This window comes from Lolium perenne, chromosome 5 (assembly GCF_019359855.2).
Source record: "Lolium perenne isolate Kyuss_39 chromosome 5, Kyuss_2.0, whole genome shotgun sequence".
Taxonomy (NCBI): Eukaryota; Viridiplantae; Streptophyta; class Magnoliopsida; order Poales; family Poaceae; genus Lolium; species Lolium perenne.
Window position 1 is genome coordinate 53,323,564 of NC_067248.2, and position 24,817 is coordinate 53,348,380.

The following is a 24,817-nucleotide window of genomic DNA, read 5'->3' on the forward strand; positions in this document are numbered from 1 at the left end:
ACTTTTGCACCATTAGACCTTGCACCACACTTTGACACATATCATAGGTCCACATGCAAGGTTTGGTGGGGTTCCGGTGCTCCGGCGGTCGTTATCCCCCTCCTCCCCCAAAACAGCGGAACGTGTGCCCCGGCGGGTCTACCCCCCTAGATTTCTCCGCGCGAGGGTGCACCAATGTAACTTTTCATAGGTTTAGGTTTGTTTAGTCCATGGACATATGGAAAACCATGTGTGGCACCCTTTGGCACAGTCTAGCCCCCGATATACCCGCAAGTGGACACTTCAGCGTACACGTCCGTAGAATCATTAAGTATTATCGCCCGAAGGTGAGGAATGTCGACCGGGGATCCATGCCATGCACCATTTTGTGAATCACACCTTGCATCACACTTTGACACATAGAATAGGTCCACATGCAAGGTTTGGTGGGGTTCCGGTGCTCGGCGGTCGTTATCCCCTCCTCCCCCAAAACAATGAACGTGTGCCCCAAATGGGTCTACCCCCCTAGATTTCTCCGCGCGAGGGTGCACCAATGTAACTTTTTAATTCTTTTGGTTATGATTTAGGGTTAGGGTAAGGTTTAGGGTTAAGGGTTATGGTTAGGGATTTCGGGTTGATCTGCAACTCCCGCGTTAGCAATTGAAGTTGCGTCTACCCCCCTTGATTTTTCCGCGTGAGGTGAACCGGATTGAATCACATATTTATTGAAAAGCATGGGACATATATTATTACATAATACACATTTTGAAAAAACAAGTTTAATATAAATTTTAAATAAAACTTAATGTTATCGATAATTAAAATGGTAAAAATAAAAAATCCTTTGCCGTGCGTAAGCCCACGGCAAAGAACTCTGCCGCACGGCAAAGGGTCCTTGGCCGTGCGCTTCGCCCTTGGCCGTGCGCTTCTCCCTTTGCCGTGCGTAAGCCCACGGCAAAGAACTCGCCGCACGGCAAGCGCCCTGCCGCACGGCAAAGGCTCGCGCACGGCAAAGCCACTTTCACTTAACCCTAAACGTCGATCCGACCAGGTGTGTTTCCGGCCAATCGAGCACGCGCCCGCACCCTCGCCTCCTCCCACGCGCCAAGCGCCGCCGCCCACCTCCTGCTCTCCTCCGCCTCCGGCCAGCCGCCGTCGCCAGCCCCCACCGCCCACGCCGCCGCCGCTGCTGGCCCCACCCGCCCACGCAGCCGCCGCCGGCCTCCTCCCACGCAGCCGCCGCCGGCCTCCTCCTCCTCCTCCCACGCAGCCGCCGCCGGCCTCCTCCTCCCACGCAGCCGCCGCCGGCCTCCTCCTCCCACGCAGCCGCCGCCGGCCTCCTCCTCCTCCTCCCACGCAGCCGCCGCCGGCCTCCTCCTCCCACGCAGCCGCCGCCGGCCTCCTCCCGTGCTTCAAGGTAACGCACCGTCCGGGTTTTTTTTTCTGCCACGGTTAGGGGTTGTTAGGGTGCGTTGCCGTAGGCTCTGGTTTACCTCCCTCGGTATCCGACCCGCGCAAATTGCCGCCGCCGAGAAGGGGGAAGCAAATCCAGCTCGAGGGACCGCATTTCGGCGGGAATTCCGGCTCCTCGTCGCCGTTGCTAGCTCGTAGTGGAGTGGAGTGGACACCGCAGCCGCGACGTTGCTGTCACGTGGTCGGGGTGATTGGGGTTGGGGTTCTGCCGGCCCGGTTCGGTAGGGGCTGCTATTTTCGTGGGGGTAACGGCGCAATTCTGCTGCCACGGGCGTGCTCCTCGAGGATTATTCTTTAGATTTTGCCGTGATCGGTGGTTTTAGCCGCCGGGGGAGGATCTAGCAGGGTGTCCTTGAGTTGGGCATATGACTGCGTATGGAAAGCTTCCAATTCCAACTTGGGAGCCCGCCGCCGCCCGCGGTGAGAATTTTGTGTGTGCGAGTGAAGGCTATTTTACCTTGGCATTGTCTTCTCATGGCTGTTCATGGGCATGGAGGAGATGATAGTATAATCCGGTTCTAAACTTCCAACTGGGATTTTAGTTTAGTATGAATTAGATATAGGATTTTAGTTTAGTATAATATTTTAGTGTTTAGTATAAATTAGAAATAGGAATTTAGCTTTGAAAAAGGTGTTTATGATACGGATATGTTAAAACTAGCCCCATATGGCAAAAATAAGATAATGTGCCGGAAGGAAATTCTTTATGGTGAAGTAATATTGTTATACCACTATTGTAAAAAATTCTTGTTCACTTGCATGACTATTTTTCTCGTTATGCAGGCGATGCTTCGAGGTGGACACGAGGGGCGGCGTCGCGGGGGTGTTTGACGGGGCGTTCCGGATCTTCTTCGGCGATTCTCTCGTAGGGTCGTTGATCTTCTTCGCTTGTTGTCGATCACGCTTCGAGGGTGAGAATCCGTTCGCCTCTCTTGTACCTAGGTTTTTTTTTGTGTCTAGATCACCAAGTCTGTCGCGATACCTAGGCGTCTCTTCCCGACCGTAAGGGTTACGCGGATAAATATGCATTAGTGGTCTCGCATATTATGAACCGTAACTCTTACGGCATTTATCGGGACAGCCGGCGGATGCGTAGTTGGGCACGTTCTCCGTGCTCTACCCCGATCCGAGACAGGATTTCGGTAGCGCTCCCCGTTGTTCTCCGGATGCACACCCCTCTCGGCTTTTTGCCGAGACGTGTATCGAGAGCAGCGGGGAGGTGCTGCCGAAATTCTGTCTCGGATCGGGGTAGAGCTGGGAGAACGTACTCAATCTACGGATCCGGCGGCTGCTAGGAGCCCACCTAGTAGAGTTTCAGGTTGATGCACGCGTAAAATAAATAAATATATGATGCATTTATTTCGTATTTGATATATAAATGCTATGTTCGTCTGCTTTGTTGCTGATTAGAGGATGGATAATCGTGGCTGGATGTACGATGGCAGAATCGATCAAGGAACTATACCGATGAATGGGGAGAAAAGACCGAGCAGTTTGTGGATAGGGCGTTTGCCATCCCTAGCAGACCTATAAGTGTTTGGTGCCCTTGTAGTAAGTGCGCTAACCGAAAGGCACAGACAAGGAAACTATGAGTATGCACCTGATCAAGTTTGGGTTCACACCGTCCTACAGGATTTGGACTTACCATGGAGAAAAGGCAAAGAAACGTGCTAGGAAGGAGGTGCGGCAGATTCAACCTAGGGGGGAATATGACACTGGTTTTGATAGGTGCTTAGAAAACTTGGCTAATGGTAATGTGCCTGAAAGCTCTCATGTAGAGGTGGAGACACCTCAGGATGCGGAGACAAGTGAGGACCCGGAGGAAAACACAAAGGAGTACTATGAGGCTCTGTTTGCTTCGCAGAAACCCCTACATGAAAATACAGAGGTTACCCAACTAGATGCCATCGCTCGCCTTATGGCCTTGAAGTGCCATAGGAACTTGTGCAGAGATGGGTTCGATGAACTTCTGGTCATCGTAGGCAGCCTTCTGCCGAAAGGGCACCTCTTGCCGCAAAACTTCTACTATTCGACCAAATTGCTCAGTGACCTTAAGATGTCATCTCAAGCAGATACACGCTTGTCCAAAGGGATGCATGCTATTCAGAGAGGAGCACGCTGACACAAATTATTGCATCAAATGCAATTCCTCTAGGTACTTTGAGGTGGACCGCAATGGTGATGGTCAGAAGAGGCAGACCACGGTTGCCAAGAATATCCTCCGCTATCTTCCGCTTCTACCGAGGATCCAGCGGCTCTTCATGACCGAGGATACGGCCCAGCAGATGAGGTGGGCCGTGGAAGGAAACAGATACACCGACAAGATGATACATCCGTCGGATGGTACTGCATGGAAGAACTTTGTGAAGAAATTTCCATTGAAAGCAGGTGACCCGAGGAGCGTAGCAGTTGCGATATCAACTGATGGGTTCAATCCATATGGTATGTCGGCTGCAGTATACAGTTGTTGGCCATTGTTTCGTATTCCCATGAACCTCCCCCCTGGCGTCTGCATGAGATCAGAGAACATGTTTGTGTCGATGATAATCCCAGGGCCCAAATACCCGGGCAAGAACATGAATGTGTACCTGGAACCGCTGGTGGATGACTTGGTTCGTGGCTGGGAAGGTCGCGGGATCCGAACATATGACGCATCAAAGAAGGAGTACTTCGATATGTATGTGTGGTACCACACGTCCCTGCATGACCTGCCAGCACGTGCTTTGTTCTGCGGGTGGTGTACACATGGGAAGTGGCCTTGCCCACAGTGCAGGCATGTGCCGTGACTTTCTTCTGGCTAAACAAGGGAGGCAAGTATTCATGCTTTGATGAAGCTCGACAGTTCCTTGAGCGGAGGCATGCATACAGGAGTGATGTAAAGAGTTTCAAGAAAGGCCGTGTTGTCCGTGGCCCGAAGCCAATTCCGAAGACCGGAACGGAAATCAAGGCCGAGTTAGATGCTCTTCAGCCTAGCCAGATGGGAATGGTTTCTTAGGATATGGGGAGACACACCAATGGACTCACAAGCCGTGCTTATGGAAGCTCCCTTACTTTGAGTTTCTCGAGCTCCCGCATAACATTGATGTAATGCACACCGAGAAGAATATCAGTGAAGCCATTTGGAGCACGATTGTGGACACTGAGAAGACGAAGGATAACATAAAGGCTCGAATTGATCAAGAAAGGTGGTGTGATAGGCCGGAGTTGAACATGCAGCCACCTAATGGTGCCAAAAAAACTTGGACTAAGCCACACGCTCCGTTCTGCCTCACAAAGGCCCAAAAAAGGGAGGTCTTCCAATGGATGAAGGACTCCTTGTTTTTCCCCGATGGGTTCGCAGCCAACCGGATGAGGGGCCTGAACATTGAAACGCTCGCGAGTACAAGGACCGAAGAGTCATGACTACCACATATGGCTTGAGCGGATAATGCCGGTGATGATTCGAGGCTATGTCCCCTGAGAAGACTTGGCGAGTGCTAGCGAGGTTGAGTTTTTTCTTCCGCCAGATTTGTGCTAGGGAGTTAGACACTAAAGTGATTGAGAAGCTGGATGAAGAGGCACCCGTGTTGCTTTGCGATCTGGAGAAGATCTTTCCTCCAGGGTTTTTAATCCGATGCAACACATGATCCTGCACCTCGCGGAGGAGTGCTTAAAGGGGGGCCCGAATTGGGCCGTTGGCGCTTGGTCCCGAGAGAGAAACACAAAAGCTTCGTCAAATGACTGCAATAAATGCAAGATCGAAGCATCCATAGCCGAGGCAGTCCCGAACGTGGAGGTGGCAAACTTCACCACTAAGCACTATGATCCCAACATTCCCACAAAGCACAACCCGGTCCTCCGTTTAAATGCCGCCAACAATGAAGAAGTACCCAAGCTTAGCATCTTCGTGGGGCTTGGTGGCAAGTCAAGTGGCTCGAAGCCGTACAGAACGGACCTACCCGAGCGGACCTTGATCCACTCGTATGTCTTAAACACCATGGTCGAAGTGAAGCCGTACATCGAGTAAGTGCGAACCATTTAATTATTCGCAAACGTTCACTCGTATGTTCGTGGCTAACTCTTCCTCTTTTCATCGGTATAGGAAATTCAAGGCTATACATTGGAAGAATACCCACAGGAGCCTACCCCGGAAGAATCCAAGCAAATTTTCGATAAGGGAGGCGGTTTCGGTTTCGTAGCTGGTTTTGTAATTTGGTACTATTCTATCCAAATTAGCTAGCACTTCCTACATTTATCGGTCATTTCTCGTTCTAAACTTCTTGTGCTAAACTTGTAGGCAAGAACCGACAAAGAGATGAAGTCGAGCTAAGAAAAATTGCTAGGGGCTTTGACCATTCCGTAGAAGCGTTCAACTCCTATGACGTGAACGGGTATCGCTTCCAGACTCCATCAATACACAACAAGCCGGCCCAACGCGAAGACAATAAATAGTGGGGTGGTATGTCAAGGTGATGATGGGCTCCATTACTATGGAAGAGTCGAGGGTATATACGAGCTGAATTACGGGTTTCACAAAGGGCTAAATCCCGTCGTCTTCAAATGCCATTGGTTTGACCCACGTCGGGTGAGACGGGATCCTGAAATTGGGTTGGTCGAAGTTGAAAGGAACTCCATTTATAAGGGAGAGGATGTGTACATCTTGGCAACCCAGGCCTTTCAAGTATTCTATCTCCCGTACGCGTGCAGAAACCCGACAAAACGTCTACATGGATGGGATGTTGTGATGACGGTGCCTTCACGCAATAGGCCGCCCCCGCCAAACAAGGACGATTACCGCGCGTAGACCCCACAACAAGGAGTGTCGAGTTTTATCGTGAAGAAGGGCTCCCGGCCATTTCACAATCGGCTTGCCGACTATCGATGACATGGTCGTAGACGATGAACAAGAAGACGCGGCATGGATGGAGACAATGCAGAAGATGAAGCTGAGGATGTCTGTGCCCCGGAAGACCTGAGTTTGCTCGAGGCGTTCAAAGCAGGGATTGACCTCGATGCAGATGGACCACCTCCAGGTTTCATAGATGATTATTGGTTCGCCGAGCCCGATGACGATGAGGAGACACGCGGTCCAATCACGGATGGCGACACAAAGCTACCGATCTATGTAGTAGTAATTGTGAGGCTAGCCTATTTGTAATAACTCCGTGTAATAGAGATTGTCTAGCTAGGTTATTTGTAAGAACTCCGTGCTATGTTTGAGAGAACTCTATGGTAGCTATTTGTTGCTTCCACTAATTAATTAATGTTCATCCTTTTGCATTATTTGTTGCTTTCATTAATGTTCATCTACTTATATTTCGTTGCTTTCACTAATATTTATCTCTTTACAATATTGCGTACTAATAAACCACTCTCTTCATTTGTGTTTGCAGGTGATTGAAGCATGCCGCCAAAAAAAAGGGGTGGCGGTCTTAAAAAGAAGCTCAAGGACTTGGTAGGTGTAGGGACTTCGAGGCGGGGCCCCCCACCTAGCCCCCCTCCTAGCCCCCCTCCTGTCGCTCCCACAGGCGGCCTCGTAGGAAGAATGCGACGCGGGTACTCACTCCTAGTCCTAGCCCCCCTCCCGCAGCCGATGATGATGACGAGGAGGAGGAGGTGGGTGGGGAGGACCAGGAGGAGGAGGTGGGTGGGGAGGACCAGGAGGAGGAGGGGGGTGGGGAGGACCAGGAGGAGGAGGGGGACGAGGAGGACCTCTCGGAGGATGAGGGGTTGGGGAACTTAGTGTTCGATCCTGATCCAAGCCTAGAGTGGTGTGAGCCGGAGGATTACCAAAGACGTTCCAGCTTTGGAGAGGCCGAGGCCACGTGATAGGAAGCCATATCGGCGTGGGATAACACAGCTCCCCTCGCCGAGAAGTCGCGCTACAGCACGTTGTTCTTGTGCCCTATGGAAGGAGGTACATGTTATTTTTTGGCATTTCGTTATCGCAATTTTGTCATTATCAAAATTATTATCACATACATATTGATGTTGTCGTTTCATGGTGCAGCTCGTTCCAGCTTTGAAGAACCGACGCATATACCGAAACGTGGGTACTCGAACATCCTTGGGGGCCTACTTAGGTGGTATTTCCCGGGATAGTCAACTTCCCTACCGGTGGCTGCGACGTAGCTTGGAGGTGGGCGCACTACATGCCTCGCGGAAGATCCTCTTGGCCGCGGCACCGCGGCGGATATGGTTGTTGCCAAATTAAGGTACGTGACTTTTGACTTCTTACCATTCATACACTCTCCTTGGTTCACAATAATTGCACTAATGCCCCTTGTTTTACCTATGTGCATGGTTGCAGAAATACTTCAAGAGGGCCGAGGGCAAGGAGAATGCGTGCGATGATGTCCTACACCAGCTTGCAAGGAAGAGGGTGACTGGCATGCACTACGAGGCACGTATTCAATGCGTCCGCGACTGGCACGCCGACCGCTTCGTCCACATGAGTAAGGAGGACGCTCGCGACACGCTCATGCAGCCGTGGCAGTACTTGCAGGTATTTGCATTTATGTGTTATTGATTTCTTTATCGCCATGTAGTTTATTTTACCATAATGGGTTTATCTTGTGCATGTAGAACCCTCCTCAGTACGTCGGCAACGACGATAGGTGCTTTCGTGCGATGGTCATGTGGTGGACATGCCCCCGCACCTCAAGAAGCACGAGGAGGGCAAGGCGAAGCGGCAGAGATGCGAGGTGGATCGCATATCCAAGGCAGCATCCCCATCTCTCTTCACCTGCAGAAGGAGGTGAGCAAATTAATGGTTCCTTCATTCTTTGAATTCATGTTATATATTTGTTAACTCCGCAAGGGTGTGCCACTTCACTCAATTACATGTTCTCTTTTGCAGAAGTCGACAGAGCGAAGCCTAACGTCTTTGCCGTGCTAAAGAAGATGAAGCAAAGGAAGACGCCTGATCCTGAGACGGGGTCCGCCGTGTGGCTTAACCCGCAATGCGAGACCCAGTGCACGTCGTATGTCTCCAAGTTCAAGCAGAAGTACGGCGAGGAGGCCAACCCAGAGGCCGAGGACTTTGACCCTGAGGTCGCGGTGCTTGCGGGAGAAGGCTTGAAGCATGGCCGCCTATGGTTTGGTGACGGGTGCGTCGACCCAGCGAAGGTTCCCTCTCTCCGCCAGATCCGTCGTGGTCGTAAGAGCGGCCAGCCTGAGGTAGAGCCCCGGCCACGGGCTTCGGATCTAGCTGTCGAGCGGTTACGGGTATGTTCTTCCTCGAGCCTCTATATTTCCTTTACATGCTTTCCATTGAAATGTTAATGACATCGCGGCAACACAACGTAGGAGGAGATGGCAGCGAAGGAGCAGGCGGCCCAGGAGCAAAGGGCGCACATGGAGCAGCAGATTCTGGAGTACCAGCAGCAGCAGATACAGATGATGCAGCAGATGCAACAGCAGCAGCAGATGATGCAAGCGCAGCAGGCACAGATGAGCTGGTTGATGAGCCAGACGGTTCTATCTAGTCCACCGGGGAGTATTGCTGCTCCTCCACCTTACACCACGCCGTGGATGCCGCCACCGCCCACTCAGACCCCGGGGACACCTATCACCGTGAACAACTTGAACATCATCCGGAGCATGAACCGCGGTGAGTCCTCCTACGCTTGTGCCCAACCCGCTACTTGTGCTTGTTCAATATGCAAATGTTCATTCCATCAACCTGCTTATAGATTATATGTCACAAGGCAATGACAATGAGGCCGGCGGAAGCGGAGGAGGACAAGGTTGATGGCATGGTCTTCGTGCACTCGTCGTCGTTGTAATGGATTGTTCGCACTTGTTATGGATTGTAATAATGGACATTGCTATGCATGAACTATGTGTGCTCGATGTGGACTCTATGTAACGGATTGTATGCATGAACTATGTGTGCTCGATGTATTTGTGGTGTTGTTGATGTGTTTGGTGATCTTATGTTGATATATATGTTATATATGCTATATTTGTGAAATGCAATATTTGAAATGCAGGGATAATTGAAAAATAGCAAAAAAATGAAAAAATCAGGCCCCTTTGCCGTGTGTGTGCACACGGCAAAGGACATTTGGTCTCTTTGCCGTGCGCACACGCACGGCAAAGGGGCCACGTGTCGCCCAACTGTGCTCCTGGGAGCTCCTGGGGGGCGTGCCTGTAAGGGGCTTTCCCGTGCGTGGCAGAGCAAGGCCGCACGGCAAAGCTACGCACGGCAGCGAATGTTGCGCACGGCAACGCTTGGCGCACGGCAAAGAAATATGGCGCACGGCAAAGCAAAGTCGCACGGCAGCGATGGCAGCGCACGGCAAAGAGTCCTCGCACGGCAGCGTTCGCAGCGCACGGCAGAGAGAGCGACGCACGGCAAAGGGCTTTGCCGTGCATTTCCTGCATGCGCACGGCAAAGGTTGCTTTGCCGTCGAAGCCGTTGCCGTGCACACTTTGCCGTGAGTGCACGCACGGCAAAGCCGTTGCCGTGCGTACAGGCCTCTTTGCCGTCCAAAGCCTCGCACGGCAACGGCTTCTTTTCCCGTAGTGGTTCTGGGTGGGGCCTGCACGTATCCCAAGCGCTGCTGGAGAATCAGATTCGTTTCTGGGTATGTACGGATGTCTGTCCTGTGCACATGTATATATGTTGCTAAGATAGGACAAGTTTCGTTTGATGTGACGAGTGATGATGTTGCGCTTTAATCATATTTAGGGTTACTTAATCTGGAGAAAGGTAATATGTGTAATGTAAGGCACTTGTATAAAGAGATGAACCAAAATGGTATCAAGTTGTGTATGCATACCGGCTTTAAGAGGGTGATCCAATTGCATCAATGGTTGTCGTCCGAGAGTACGTTACTCCTACTCTCCCAATAAAAATCTCGCACCAACTTGTCGATGCGCACAACCACGTAGTCGATCACTTGAGAGCCAGCCAACCGGGCTGAAAATATTTCATATAACCGTCTTTATATAGTTATACTCATAATTCAATATTTTGGTTTCTCAAATTAAATCACATACACCAACTCTAATTCAAGCATTGCTTTATATATCGATCTCTCCCAACCAATTACCAGATACATTGTAGTACCAGGGTGGGGAGTTATTTTAAAAGTTATGTGCAACACACGCCAAACAAGACTAGCGAACGGGGCAGGAGATGGAAGAGGTGTTGTGTTGTCTCATCGGCATCGCAAAACGTGTTCTCAAATTTTTCTATCATTCATCCTCAAAAAACCAACATGTGGAAATCTACTTAGGTTGTTGAGATAAATTATTCATGGATGTCATGAGTAACTTGCACGGATAATTACTCCAGTTACTTGCTAAAATTTAGGTTGTGATTGTCCATGCAAACTTTACTTGCTGACTTGCACTTCACAAACTTGCAGTTACTTGCTAAAACAGCAAAGTTTGTACTCCATATGTTTTTTATGTTTGTTGATAACACGAGAATAATTTTAACCGTGCTCTAAGTGCGTAGAATTTGTCAATGTGCAGCACAAGACGGTTGATGACCCTCCAGAAATGAGAAGAACGAAGTTCATGGTTGTAGTCTATAATAGATCTTAGAGAATGAAAATCCGGCATACCTCACATCTTATTTTTTGACAAAGTGGTAATCACATTGATAGGGGGCGGAAATAGGCCGTAGATTTAGGGCCAGAAACTCTAAGTTTCGGGCAGGGGTTTAATTTCCGGTCCTTTGCGTGCCTTTTGGCCCCAGAGATTTTTCACCCCCTCCCTCCCCCGAGATTATGTTGTTACTTAACCCTTAAGAAACTTGTAACCCTAGGTCTTCATAGTGGATACCCTTGTGAAGAGACCATATTGAGGCTTGCTTAGTGTTCGTAAGAGCTTGGGATGGTGTTGGGAGCCTCCAATTGAGTTGTGAAGTGTGCCCCAACCTTGTGTGAAGGTTTGGTAACCACCTCAACCGGCACCGCCTAGTGGAACATGGTTTCACCTTTGTGGTGGGTTCACCGACGAATAAGGTGAAGCCTTTCTAGTGTTGGTGGCCTTCTGTGGCGCCACACCTGTCCAACGTAGACATACTTCCCCTAGATAGGAAGGAACTACGAGAAAAAAATACTTCAATCCTTTACCGTGAGTTCTTTCGTTGCTAGCAGTTCGGCCAATGATCTGCTGCGGATGGGGAGCTGATGAGGCGGTATCTGATGTTGAGGAGCCGAGAAGAAATAGTCGGCGATCTGCTGCGGCTGGAGACAGGCCCGAGGTGAAGGAGCTGGACCTTGCTGGCAACGCGGGGAAGAAGGGAGGCGGTCCTAGGCGAGCTGGACCTTGCCGGTGAGGTGCACTGCAGGATTTAGGCCGGCGAGAAGGAGATTTTTGGCCGGCGATGTGTAGGGCGAAGAGATCTACGCGGCGATGCGTTGGGAAATCGCACCTAGGGCAAACTGATCGATTCGAATGGGTATAATTTTTCATTGGTGCCGCTTTTGGGGGCTGTTGGAAATTTTCCTTCTCGGCCTTACATAAGTGAACGGAGGGACTAGTTTATTCAGTACTAACATATACACTGCGGATCGGCCTAGCGTATAATTTGTGAAACCCTCGCGCGCCAGCCTGCAACACGTATCATTCTTATATTTTGTGTACGTATAAGCAAACTGACACGTCGGAAACTATAAACTGACACATCCGTCAGCAGGCGCGAGTGCGTGAGCAAAGCAAAGCAGGCAGTGTGCGAGGAAGTGCGGGACGAGGAATGATGAGCCAATCAATCAGGGATTCAGGGCAGAGGTAGGCGGCATCAAACGTATCTTGGCCTGGAAGACTCCTCGGTCGGTCCTCTAGGTGACTAGCCCTAAACATATAGGCAGTCAAAGAGCAAAAGCCGATAGAGCAGCCAGGCCTTGAGGGAGGCCATCCATACGATCAAGGGAGGTGCGAGTGCGTCCCATGTGAGGCGATCCGTCTCCCGGCGTTCCCTTCGATTCGGCGCGGCCTCCGATGCCGGCGTCCCGTCGCGGCAGCTTTTTGTTGCCTTCCTGCCGGGCCAAATCTGGGGTAAAGCAGCTACCCACCCAGCGCCGGCCACTGCCAGCCCCAGCCGGCCGGAGCCTGACCGCCTCGAGTGAGTCGGGTCCTTCTCCTAGCTCGGAAGAATTGTTACAAGTAATCTTGTTTAAGATTAGTTTCCTAGTCAGGTTTAACGTGGTTGAGCACGAGTCCTAGTACGACTAGGTTTAAGTGTCTTGGATCACCCTGCTTTTTTGGAATAATCCTTCGAGGACAAGGAAAATCTTCTCTTCGACTCTTCGACCGGCCGTCCGACGGGACGGAAGCCGACCGGACGACGCGACGTGACTGCGAGGTACCTGAACAAACGGAAGCAGGCGGTAAAGCACAAGGAATACGATGTGCAGAAAATGCAGCAAAGCCACGCCATATGGGAATGCAGAACTGAGCATTGGCAAGGAACAACCCACGGCATATGACTCCAAAATTCAGATAAATGACTCCCAGAAAATGGATCTTTTATATGCCAAGAGAAGACTAATGAACCACATGACATCACTACAACATCTAAGGTATCTTTCCCGCAAAACAGACACAAAAGGTGTCCCTCTTCGTCCAATATTTGGATCGGGCCCCAGATACGAAAATTGATGCCCTGCCTCGTTTGCATGTTTAGGTTGGGGTAGCCCCAGCGGCCGCAAATTATTTTTGTAGTAATATTTTTTATTGATAGGAAAACTAGCACAAATACCCGTGCGTTGCTACGGGTTTATTTTACTTAATATGATTGCATTGAATTTATATACGGTAGCATCCAACAACCCCATCGCCGACATGACCGAATCATTCACCCATCGGAACACAACTCTGTTGACCAATTCCCTACGTCATCCCACAACCCTCGAGAGAAATTCCACTACGCATCACTCGTTCAACTTACATGCCTGCCTTCCAACCATCAACATTCCAAGAACGCACGTCTCCAGCCCCATTTTACTCTCTGGTTGTCAGTTCTACATCTATTTTCCTTTTCGTTGGCATCGTCCTCCCCCCTTCGTCGGCACCTAGGTTCCGCCTAACTCGAGACACATCGGCCCACACTGCATGCCGCCCTGGCTCGGCCACCGACGACCTTCACTCCATGTGGGTCGGGGTCCTAGTGGGATGCATGGCATGTCGCCTCAGAGAACAAATGTGCTTCACCAGCCCCCACCGCCTTGATTCCTCGGAGGCCTACTCGTGTGTATGCCCAACTGCTCACATCGCACGGGTGCCTCTGCCCCGATCCGTCGCCTGCTAGGAAGAAATAGTGCTCAAGGCATTATACATTTTTGTAGCATACAAATATTAGAAAATTACTTTTGCCTCTATTGCAAGTGCCAAAAACCTAATGACATGGACGACACGCGGACATAGAGTTAAGTTCTTCGTTTAGCTGGCCTACCTTGACAGGTGTTGGACGGATGAGAGGCTGGCGAGGCGGGGGTTACCGCATGCGCCTAGATGCCCGCTCTATGACCAATCCGAAGAGACTATGAGGCACCTTCTCACAGGTTGCTCGTTCTCCAGGACGGTCTGGTTCGAAGTATAAAATCTACATCAGGACCTCCCATGGCTGAGAGTGACTTTGCGGAGTGGTGGTCGCTGGTGGTGCGGATAGCCCCTCGCCAGCTGCGCAAGGGCACTTCGTCGGTGATCATGCTTACCGCATGATTGATATGGAAACATCGGAACGCGGCGGTCTTCGATAATGCGCGGTCTTCGGTGACAACCCTATTCAACGACATTGTGGCTGAGGCGCGGCAATGGGCGGACGCGGGTGCCCGGGACGTGCGCATTTTGCTCCCCTAGATTAGTTTTTTTCTTTTTCTTGGGTCGAGTTGTACAGCGTGGTGTTCGTCCGTCCTCGGACTTGTACATATAACCTTCCTTTTTTATCAATGCATCGAAACGCAAAGCTTTTGCGTTTTCGCGACAAAAATGCAGCTCATAATTTGAAAAATTGTAGGTTCCAGGTACAAATACACACACTTTTTAGAGGAAATTTAGCACAAGTGTCAGGTTTGAGATCAACTTGAGCAGAAGTTAATAAACACCAAACAAACGGTGAAATGCTTTCTGACGATTCCTTCTTCGAATGTGTCCCCTTGGCGCTTGAGATGGCCTTCATGTCATTTTCCAGTGACACGTCATACTATCCACCCTGACCACTGGCAGATTCATGTAAGGGACAGTTTGGTTTTTATCTGGCATACGATCGTCGGATGTAACCACTCTCACAGAAATGTTATCTTCTGAAGAATTATGAATCGCCAATCGGATGTTAGCCTCACAGCAAGACTTGGAAAAATCATGAGTAATGGTTTGAGGCCCTTCCATAAGCCACTGGGAACCAACAAGAGTGGGTCTAGAATGGTCTTACAACCTCAGGGAGCTCACCTTAGCTAACTTCCCCTGTTGGTATATTTCTTGATAGTGGGAATCGGATCTAGGAGACAGAGAAACATTGTATACATCCGTACTACCCCCAGAAGATAAAACCATATCACTTCCACAGGACATGTCGGCAGCCTCAACAGATGAATTTGTTCCTAAACCCTGGGAATAATCATGCATGGAAAACCATATCAGACAAGAAATAAAATAAATTGCCCAACAAGTGTCTTGTATTTTATAGCTTACTAAAGAATGACTCTCCTACCTTATCTTGAAGAAGCATGACACAGCCTGGTTTGCATGTATTGTTTCCACAGAGCTGATGGGATTGCATGAGGGCAACGCTGTAACTGCCCATTTAGTGCCAACACATGACAACTGATGAAGTGCAAATGACTCTGATGGAATTATGTTCATGATGTCCATGCGCACAATATACTCTTGCATTTTTTATGAGCACATACTTATAGCACAGGATACATCAAGTGATGGCGAAACCTGCAAATAAATTGTTTACAGACAACAAAGATCTCATTTCTATTTAGTACTGCCTGCAACATACAGCTGCTGGCAAAATTGAGATTAAATAATGCAATAAAAACACACAGAACTTGGAAATGCATCTTCAGAAGTGATTTTTAAATAAAGCATAACTGCACAAACATCATATTAATTTCCTATACTTTGGTCCACACACACGACAAAGAGACCAAAAAATCGGAAATTCAAATCTTCAAAAATCTTAAAGAAAATATTCAATCATCTTGAGACAACTGGACTTATGTAGAGCTCTTATAACTTCAGAATAAATTAACATCATCAATGGCATCTAGCGATGAACTAAAGACATGCAGCTGGCTTCTGGCAGTTAGTCACAATCGTTCGTCAGCCACAACCTATATTTGGTAAACCAGATGGCTCAATGAGGTTTTAGGGATTTCCAGAATAAGAATCTCCAATGGGAAACTTTCCATGATCAAAGAATCACAGATCTAAGTGCATTTCTTCAGGAAAAAAAACACCAATAAAGAACATTTCAGTGTAAGTGAGCTTCACCAGGGAGCTGCCTAAATCAGTTGCTTTCGAGCAAATATGATAACTGGCATTGATCTCGCCAATATATTCTGCTACATCAACTAAATATTGTAGAAAAGTGCAGCCCAAGCGTGCAATACCAGTTATGAAAACACTAATTTTTCAAAATCAACATATTGTCCAAGTCCATGTGCAAAAGCTAAATTCCATAAGCATAAAACCTAGAACGAGCACTGCCAATTTACCTCCACATTGTAATGCATGTGTAATGTGCGATATGGAATGTCAGTGGTAGTTCCATTTCATAATAGAGAGATAAATAAAGCGAGAAGTTTCCAGGAGTAGCAGCATGAAACCAATGAGTCCAAGAGAATGTTGAACCGCCTTGAATTTTGATATCCTGACAAGCGCCAAGGGGATGTCAGCTTTGCAAAAAGAACGAATAATGCAAGATTGGGTCAGTATAAAATAAGACACTGCCTCACCTGAAGAAATGCAAATAGCAAACCCTTGAAATTTCCCTTGGTACCTTCGGATGATACAACATTGTTGTCTGATTGCACATGCTTTGTTAAGCACTGTGGGAACTCAAAGTCAAGATCCCTTGAATCGCCAGGAATTAAAAACCTCGGATGGGTGATTTTCATTTTCACGTTCTGCATTACAGACTTGGGAATGGTTTACCCTTAATTAAAACGATGCTAAAAACATGCACGTAGATAAAAATCTATGCTCATTTCCAAAGAACTCAGTAACCCTCTAATCATTATGAATTGAACCAGGCAAGTTAACGTATATGATGATAAATATTCGAACCTTCAGAGCATGTTCTGATTTGTTACTTAGATTCAGCGTGAGAAGCTGTAAATCACCAGTGAATGCTTTTTTTTTTGGCAAGCAATCAATATTTCCTGTAAGTTTAGGCAAACCCTGAAGTCAAAGAAATTACAGTACGTCAGATGTCACCTCAAGAAAATACTCAAAAGAGGCTGCGATATCCCGGCTTCTAAACGCGCCGATTTTAGGCGGGCAGAGGCTTTTGGGGAGGTGCCATTGGTCAAGAACAAAGGGAAAACCACTGAGGATGTTCTCGATGAGAAGATGCAACACTATCTGAAGATGTACAAGAAGCAGCATACTCCTGAGGTTGTTGAGGCGGTGCGTTCCCTAGTGCAGGTTAATGCTTGAGTTCATATGCTGGAAGGGTGCACGGTGGTGCACCTGTTGTGAGGAGAGTTGGTTGGTGCTTGTGGGGTTTGTTTGTGCTGGATATAAGGTGGTGCCTCTAGTGTTAGGACTAGGGGCCCTCGTATTCGGCACAGACGATGTGCCTTGAGTTGTAGTGTGTGGTGTTGCTGGTTTTACCGGTTTCCCCTAGATTAACCGTGTGTTGTATGGTTTTCGGTCTGATTTCCCTTATAAACTGGATTATTTTCCCTCTTCTATAATGCAAAGGCAGAGCTCCTGCCGTTCACAGCCAAAAAAAAAATACTCAAAAGATAACATACACAAATGAGACATATTATGGCCAAACAGGGCATTGGTCTTTCTTAGTAAGTTCTTCCTGGAGCACATAACTCAGCATGATCTAACGATGATTCAGGAGGTAACCACAGCCAAAGAGAAGCACTCTGGGTGACCATGGCATCAGCCCATAATAAGAACTAAGAAGTACCTTACTTTTGGTAATTCATTAACTTTGTATCAAGTAAGTGTATATTTTGATATACATAGTAGACACAAATAATTTAATACAGCATTACAGAAGTATCAATGAACATCTGAACGTATCCTATCTACCGATGCATACATACCATTGCAACATAGTAATACACAATTTCTCCGCGACTAGCTGAGAGATGAAGATGCTCTGAGTAGTTCTACTTTCGTTTTCCTCAATGTAAAACTGCCTATTTGAGTCACTCTTCAATGCCTCGAGCCCACGACTAGGTCATTGGGGTTCCTTGTCCCAACAAAAATTATACATGAACAATTGAAGACACTAGAATATACACAAAAAACAAAACAGACAAATGTTGGTAAACAGGGTCAAAACGCACTTGCATCGAGTTGATACCTAAGATTCTTGGACATACATAAATAAACGAAGGCAACAGCCGTTTTGGCAACTCTAAATCTTTGCATGGGAGAAAACAAAACGGACAACACCCTGCATTCAGTACCTCCTACATTAATCACTGAAGTTAATACACATCGTAGTTATGAAAATTACACTATATTACTCCCACCATAAAAACCAACCATGCCCTCCATTCTCAACGGAACCAGAAGACCATATTTACCGCATACACGGGATCACGCAAACACTCAATCAAAAAAAATCAGGTTTATAGCGATGGCTCGGATCACAATTTTTAAAATTCTCTTCATCCGCAGCAATCACATCTACGCACCTTGGTGGTGGCCGAGCCTCCCTCGTCCACAGTGGAGGATATCGCAGCGCTCCGCAGCCTCTTCCCGGTCAAAACAGCGGAGCTGATCTCGACTACAAGGTGCCTGTCACAGGGTTCTAGATGGGCGATGGCCTTGCTTGTTATTTTTCAACTAAAAACTTTTTGTTTACAAATTGTGTGCCCACTTTGTAAACGCCTTCAAAGTACTACTACTGAATAATGAGGTATATATCCTAATAGTTACATTCTTACTTCGTTGCGCAAATATTTTTCGGAGAGGATCTTACTATCAGTGCTTTATTTGGGGAACTGAAATTTCATGATTTCTCAGATATGCAGCATCATGCCATGAGAATCTTCTTCACACACGGTCAAACGTTGACATAGTGATTGGGTACAGTTGATATAACACTTGGTGTGAGAGTATACAAACTTTACTATGCACCACATAACCCATACATAGCATTTTTCAGCGAAGAATTAAATGCACCTCGAAGGCACAGAACTATCGTTCCAAAATACACAAAATATAGTATAATAATATCTTAAATTATCGTAACTAAAATTGTATAACTTATAATGATGAGCATGGAGTTAATGTGAGAGGCCTATCACTATCAGCTTGTGAAAACAAATAGTATATTGTTTCATAGGAACTCCTCCTCAAAGATAACTCGCAGCATACTGAAGGCCAAAGAAAAGAGCAAAGCCTATGGTGAGATAATACTGTGATCCAACCACCAACGAAAACGCATGCCCTTCAGCAGATCTTACCTATCCAAAGCACATAATCTTAGTAAATTTTGCATTTAAAAGTAATTAACTATAGAACAAAGCTATAGTAATTCATTCATATCTAACATGGTGCCTTTCAGAATAACTAGTTCACCAGACTAATTTCAACTGCTTAGTTAATTTTTAACTATAGAAAAATAACCAAAATGTTTTGTCGAACATGACATATAACTATCGCCTGAGTCAGAAAATAGAGTTGAACCACACACACCAAAACTACGACTTAGAAGGCAGTGGCTGCTACTATATCATCAGCAATTGATTCTGCACAGGCCAACGTAATATGAGCAAGCAATATGTTTCTTTTCTTTTACAGTTCGAAGACCAAGAATTTAAACCGTTCCAAGCTTAACAAAGGTTTTTAAAATGAGATGCACAAAACAAGCTAAAATCATTCACCAATTATATTTCATCGTGTATCACCTCATTCTATAAATATTCCAGAAGAACTAATGGACTTGCAGCTATTCCAAAAGTACCAGTCAACTAATCTAAAATCTCTAGATGAAAACACTAAATTACAGATACTGCTATGCCACAAACTCTATAAAAATAATGTCATTGCAAATAGTGACATGAATAAAAACAATATACAGATTTTTTTGGCAGTCACTAACCTTTTTTGCATAGGCGCATAACTCCTCTATTTTGCATGCAAATTTGCTGCTTCCAAGGGAGAAAAAAATCCCCTCATTTCGTCACAAAAATCCATATTGCCCATTTTCTGGTCAGCCAAAAATAATGACTTCCTATGAAAAGATTGCAGCCCAATAGGCACCCTTGGAATCCTCACTCTCCTCTCGATCCTCAGGATCCAGTTGTACAGGCTTCCCACTTCGCCGACCCTTTACGATCTCCCGAGACTCCTCCATCAGCCCGGCATACCTGCTCCGCACTTCCAGCATGGGGTGCTCCTGAATTGATGCGTCTCCCCCAGCAACCATGTTTGCCTCTTTGAGGACAACAAAGCACGTCTTCTCCTTGAAGAGAGAGTAGAATATATGTGGGCGCCGCTCAATCCCTCGGTCGAATTTCTGTGGTAGCCGGCAAAGCAACCGCCGCCTCTCGGCTCACGAAGTGAAGACACCAGCACATAAGTGCCCCGTTGAATGTTGCTGAAATCCTGATATGGAGCATAATGCAGCTTCAGTCTCCAATCTTGCGCTTCAGCGTAATGGGGATAAGCAAACTCCTGTCAACCAGAATCAAATAGCTCCAGAAGATTGCACTAGTCCATAAAAGGATGTCAAAATTTTGTCTAAATTCAAATGTATGCTACAGTAAATACATTCGAATTTAGACAACTTTCAACATCCTTTTACAGACGGATGGAAATACTAACATCGAGGCAAGTGCACATAAAAACAGGACAATTCTAGAGAACGATATTATATAATAAGGCACAGCAGATATATCTGCTGACAAATACTTAACGTGGCAATTGCACCACACAGATGTTCAACTCGCACAGAAACTAGGTCTAATACTGACCATCACATGGTCCAAACAATCACACAGATAACGATTAAAATATAGACGATAACTAGCAGCAAGCTTGGCAGCCGCTGCCAAACTGAGAATAGCGACTAATTTAGTCGACCTCCTCAATCTTGGGGCCAGCGCCGCCGGAAGCAGCCGGGGTGTCATCGTCCATGCCTCCCTCCATGTCGGCACCAGCACCCTGGTACATCTTGGCGATGATGGGGTTGCAGAGGGCCTCCAGCTCCTTCATCTTGTCGTCGAACTCATCAGCCTCAGCAAGCTGGTTGGTGTCGAGCCACTGGATGGCAGCATCAATGGCATCCTCAATCTTCTTCTTGTCCTCCGCCGGCAGCTTGGAGGCAATCTTCTCGTCCTTGATGGTGTTGCGCATGTTGTACGAGTAGTTCTCCAGGGCGTTCTTGGACTCCACCTTCTTCTTGTGCTCCTCATCCTCAGACTTGTACTTCTCAGCCTCCTGGACCATCTTCTCAATGTCCTCCTTGCTCAGCCTGCCCTTGTCGTTGGTGATGGTGATCTTGTTCTTCTGCCCAGTGGTCTTGTCCTCGGCAGAAACGTTCAGGATACCGTTGGCATCAATGTCAAAGCAGACAGTGATCTGGGGTACTCCTCTGGGAGCAGGGGGGATGCCGGAGAGCTCAAACTTGCCAAGGAGGTTGTTGTCACGGGTCCTGGTCCTCTCACCCTCGTACACCTGGATAAGCACACCAGGCTGGTTGTCAGAGTAGGTGGAGAAGACCTGCTCCTTCTTGGTGGGGATGGTGGTGTTCCTTGGGATCAAGACGGTCATCACACCTCCAGCTGTCTCGAGACCAAGAGAGAGAGGAGTGACATCCAACAGCAGCAGGTCCTGGACCTTCTCGTTGCCCTCGCCACTCAAGATGGCAGCCTGGACAGCAGCTCCGTAGGCAACAGCCTCATCAGGGTTGATGCTCTTGCAGAGTTCCTTGCCGTTGAAGAAGTCCTGAAGAAGCTGCTGCACTTTGGGAATCCTGGTGGAACCACCGACCAGGACAACATCGTGCACGGAGCTCTTGTCCATCTTGGCATCCCTCAGGCACTTCTCAACAGGCTCCATACACTTCCTGAACAGATCCATGTTCATCTCTTCAAACCTGGCACGGGTGATGGTGGAGTAGAAGTCAATGCCCTCGAACAGCGAGTCAATCTCAATGGTGGTCTGGGCAGTGGACGACAGAGTCCTCTTCGCCCTCTCACAAGATGTCCTCAGCCTCCGAAGAGCTCTGGGGTTGCCACTGATGTCCTTCTTGTTCTTCCTCTTGAACTCCTGGACAAAGTGGTTCACCATCCTGTTGTCAAAGTCCTCACCACCAAGATGAGTGTCACCAGCTGTGGCCTTAACCTCAAAGATACCCTCCTCAATGGTGAGGAGAGAGACATCAAAGGTACCACCTCCAAGGTCAAAGATGAGCACATTCTTCTCACCAACACTGGTTGCCTTCTTGTCAAGACCATAAGCAATGGCAGCAGCTGTGGGCTCGTTGATGATACGCAGAACATTGATACCAGCAATGACACCAGCATCCTTGGTGGCCTGCCTCTGCGAGTCATTGAAGTATGCAGGCACAGTAACAACAGCATTCTTCACAGTGCTGCCAAGGAAAGCTTCAGCAATCTCACGCATCTTGATGAGGACCATGGAAGAGATTTCTTCTGCCGCAAACTGCTTCTCCTCACCCTTGTACTGGACATTGATCATGGGCTTGTCAGCAGGTCCAGCAACAACCTTGAAGGGCCAGAGCTTAATATCGCTCTGGACAGTGGGATCGGTAAATCTCCGGCCAATGAGACGCTTGGCATCTGCATATAGCACAGCTTATGTCAGAAATTGCCCAAATAAAACTTAATAAAGAACAGATATACTAAACAGAATATTCAGATCTATAAACATAACAAAAGAAAATCTGGCATTACATTAACAGTTCAATCTCAAGTTGAACACTAAAAAATTATCAGAATTTTAATCCATGCTTCAATACATAATACATCAAAAGGGAAAGGAAATTGAAGTAATATAAACGGCTATAAAGTAACTGAATGCTCATTAGGAGCAACCAGTGTCGCAAAGTTCCGTTCCCCCTCACTTTCTGCCATGTTTCGAGACACAGAATCACATATATGATCAAGCGTCAGATACCAAATGGCATTGAAAAACATTGAAAGCAATAAAAAAAATCATTGGTTATAAACCAAATTAATATAAATACTTGGAAAGGTGTGCAATCTCAGCCGAAAGATGGTGATCTAGTTTATAATAATCACAGTGATTCAGGAAATGGGATTGTTTGCATCACAGATTGCACAGCAGTAAAACCAGTTACCATTGCATATCTTCAGTGGTTCACCAAAAAAACAGCTAAAACATGTCAACTAAAAATAGACAGGAGATCAGATGGTAGTGCATGATGTATCATCACAGTGAATGCAGAATTGTTGTATGGATATTTTATCATCACTTCTCCATTGCATATCTTAAGCTAAACAGGAACAAAACAAAACAAAAAGAATCATTTTTTAAGGCAAGTACCAGATGAAAATACAGTACAAATAAAAAATAGTTTCAAATATTGAAATAAATTTGAAAGGCAGCAAACTAAAAAATGAAATCGAACAAAGGTTTGAGCTGCAGATGGTTCAGATTGAAAACCATGAAAGCTATGGGCATGTTTTGCCTGCTGCCCATTTTTGCCACGTCCTTGAACGGGCAAAACTGGAGCAAATCACAATGGTACCGTAGATACCAATGCGATTTGCCCCAGTTTCGCTTCACAAACATGGTAGCAAACTCAAACATGCACCTAGCCATCCATCATAAAAGTCAGCAAAAAGCGCTCGGATTTTGTATCATCATAAATCTGCCAGCTCCAGAGATAGAATACAAATACACGATACAATAATAAACTAATAATTCAATGACAATTGGGAATAAAATAACATGTTGTCGTCAACAGACAAAACATCATTTAAATACATGGATTAAGTCACATTTTATAAGTAACCATCAGTTCAACTGATCTACTACATTAGAAAACAAGATTTGTTGCTGCAAGATTCAGACTAGCAGATACTAATAAAATGATCCTAATATGAACAAACATGGCAAAGACCGCAACCATGGCAAACAAGACCTGAACTAATACAAACCAGAAATCTCAGATCTGAGCCCCAATATCAATTCAGAACCAAAACCTACAGTGTTAAGTAACCCAGATCTACACTACACAGGTAGATTTAAGTGAGACGAAACTATGAGTCCGGATCCAATTGCATGCTTATGACATTATTACTACCAAACATTTGGTAGCACAAGCATCACTACAGCTAAAACGGATCTGAGCAACCAACTTTTCCAGCCAGTATTAAATATATCAAACTACAACCACCGCGTATCTAACTACTAAACCGCAGTAAGCGGATCAAATCGAAGCGGAGGACTAGCCAGTTCACGAAAACAGTAAACAGATCTGGGCATGTAAGGAGTGTTTAAGAGATGCTCACCGAAGACGGTGTTGATGGGGTTCATGGCGACCTGGTTCTTGGCGGCGTCACCGATGAGCCGCTCGGAGTCGGTGAAGGCCACGTACGACGGCGTGGTCCGGTTGCCCTGGTCATTGGCGATGATCTCGACGCGGTCGTGCTGCCACACGCCGACGCACGAGTAGGTGGTGCCGAGGTCGATGCCGATCGCCGGCCCGTCGCCCTTCCCGGCCATCGCTCTCTCTCAGGCGAACTGGAGAGCTCGCTAGGGTTTTTTTTCTCTGGCGGCGGAGGAGTGGCGGCGGGTCTAGGAGGAGGAGGAGGACTAGGGTTTCGAGAGGACGAGTTCAGGACGCGGAACCGCGAATTTTATAGTGCAAGGGGGCTCCTGGCCGTGGGACTCTAGAAGGTTCTGGGCTGCGGGTCAGGCGATTTGGAGCCGTTGAGATCTGATCCGACGGCTGAGGGCGCGTGGAGATGTCCTTTTCCAGGGCGCCTTTCGGTTTGGGTCGTTCAAACGGCTATTTCCTGGTCTTTGCTAGAGGGTTTGCTTCCATGTGCGTACAAGGAATCGACTTGCCACAATGGTGTAGCATATTTTTCAGGCCAAATGTTGATGTTAATGTTAAAGCACAAGTTTGTGAAGAATTGAATATCATGACAGAAGCTATATCTGATAAATATCTTGGTCTTCCGTCTATGGTGGGGCTGGATAGAACAGACAGTTTCATATACTTATT

General features: G+C 47.2%; 1 protein-coding gene, 3 non-coding genes and 1 pseudogene across 4 annotated transcripts; all 5 read right to left on the reverse strand.

Moving 5' to 3' along the window:
• Positions 1-14,172: 14,172 nt before the first annotated feature.
• LOC139831482 (uncharacterized) lies at positions 14,173-20,023 on the reverse strand (annotated as a pseudogene).
• Positions 20,024-20,452: 429 nt separating this feature from the next.
• On the reverse strand, positions 20,453-24,402 carry LOC127299195 (heat shock 70 kDa protein 1). The gene is made up of 2 exons (XM_051329125.1): positions 24,099-24,402; positions 20,453-22,400 (listed from the first exon to the last, which is right to left on the reverse strand). Exons 1-2 carry the CDS (start codon positions 24,310-24,312, stop codon positions 20,671-20,673), a joined length of 1,944 nt encoding a protein of 647 aa, XP_051185085.1. The 5' UTR covers positions 24,313-24,402; the 3' UTR covers positions 20,453-20,670.
• On the reverse strand, positions 22,611-22,749 carry LOC127304949 (small nucleolar RNA F1/F2/snoR5a). Its single transcript, XR_007853610.1, has one exon. It is a non-coding gene; the product is annotated as a small nucleolar RNA F1/F2/snoR5a (small nucleolar RNA).
• On the reverse strand, positions 22,819-22,902 carry LOC127304983 (small nucleolar RNA Z196/R39/R59 family). Its single transcript, XR_007853647.1, has one exon. It is a non-coding gene; the product is annotated as a small nucleolar RNA Z196/R39/R59 family (small nucleolar RNA).
• Positions 22,983-23,063, reverse strand: LOC127304981 (small nucleolar RNA Z195/SNORD33/SNORD32 family). Its single transcript, XR_007853645.1, has one exon. It is a non-coding gene; the product is annotated as a small nucleolar RNA Z195/SNORD33/SNORD32 family (small nucleolar RNA).
• Positions 24,403-24,817: the final 415 nt, after the last annotated feature.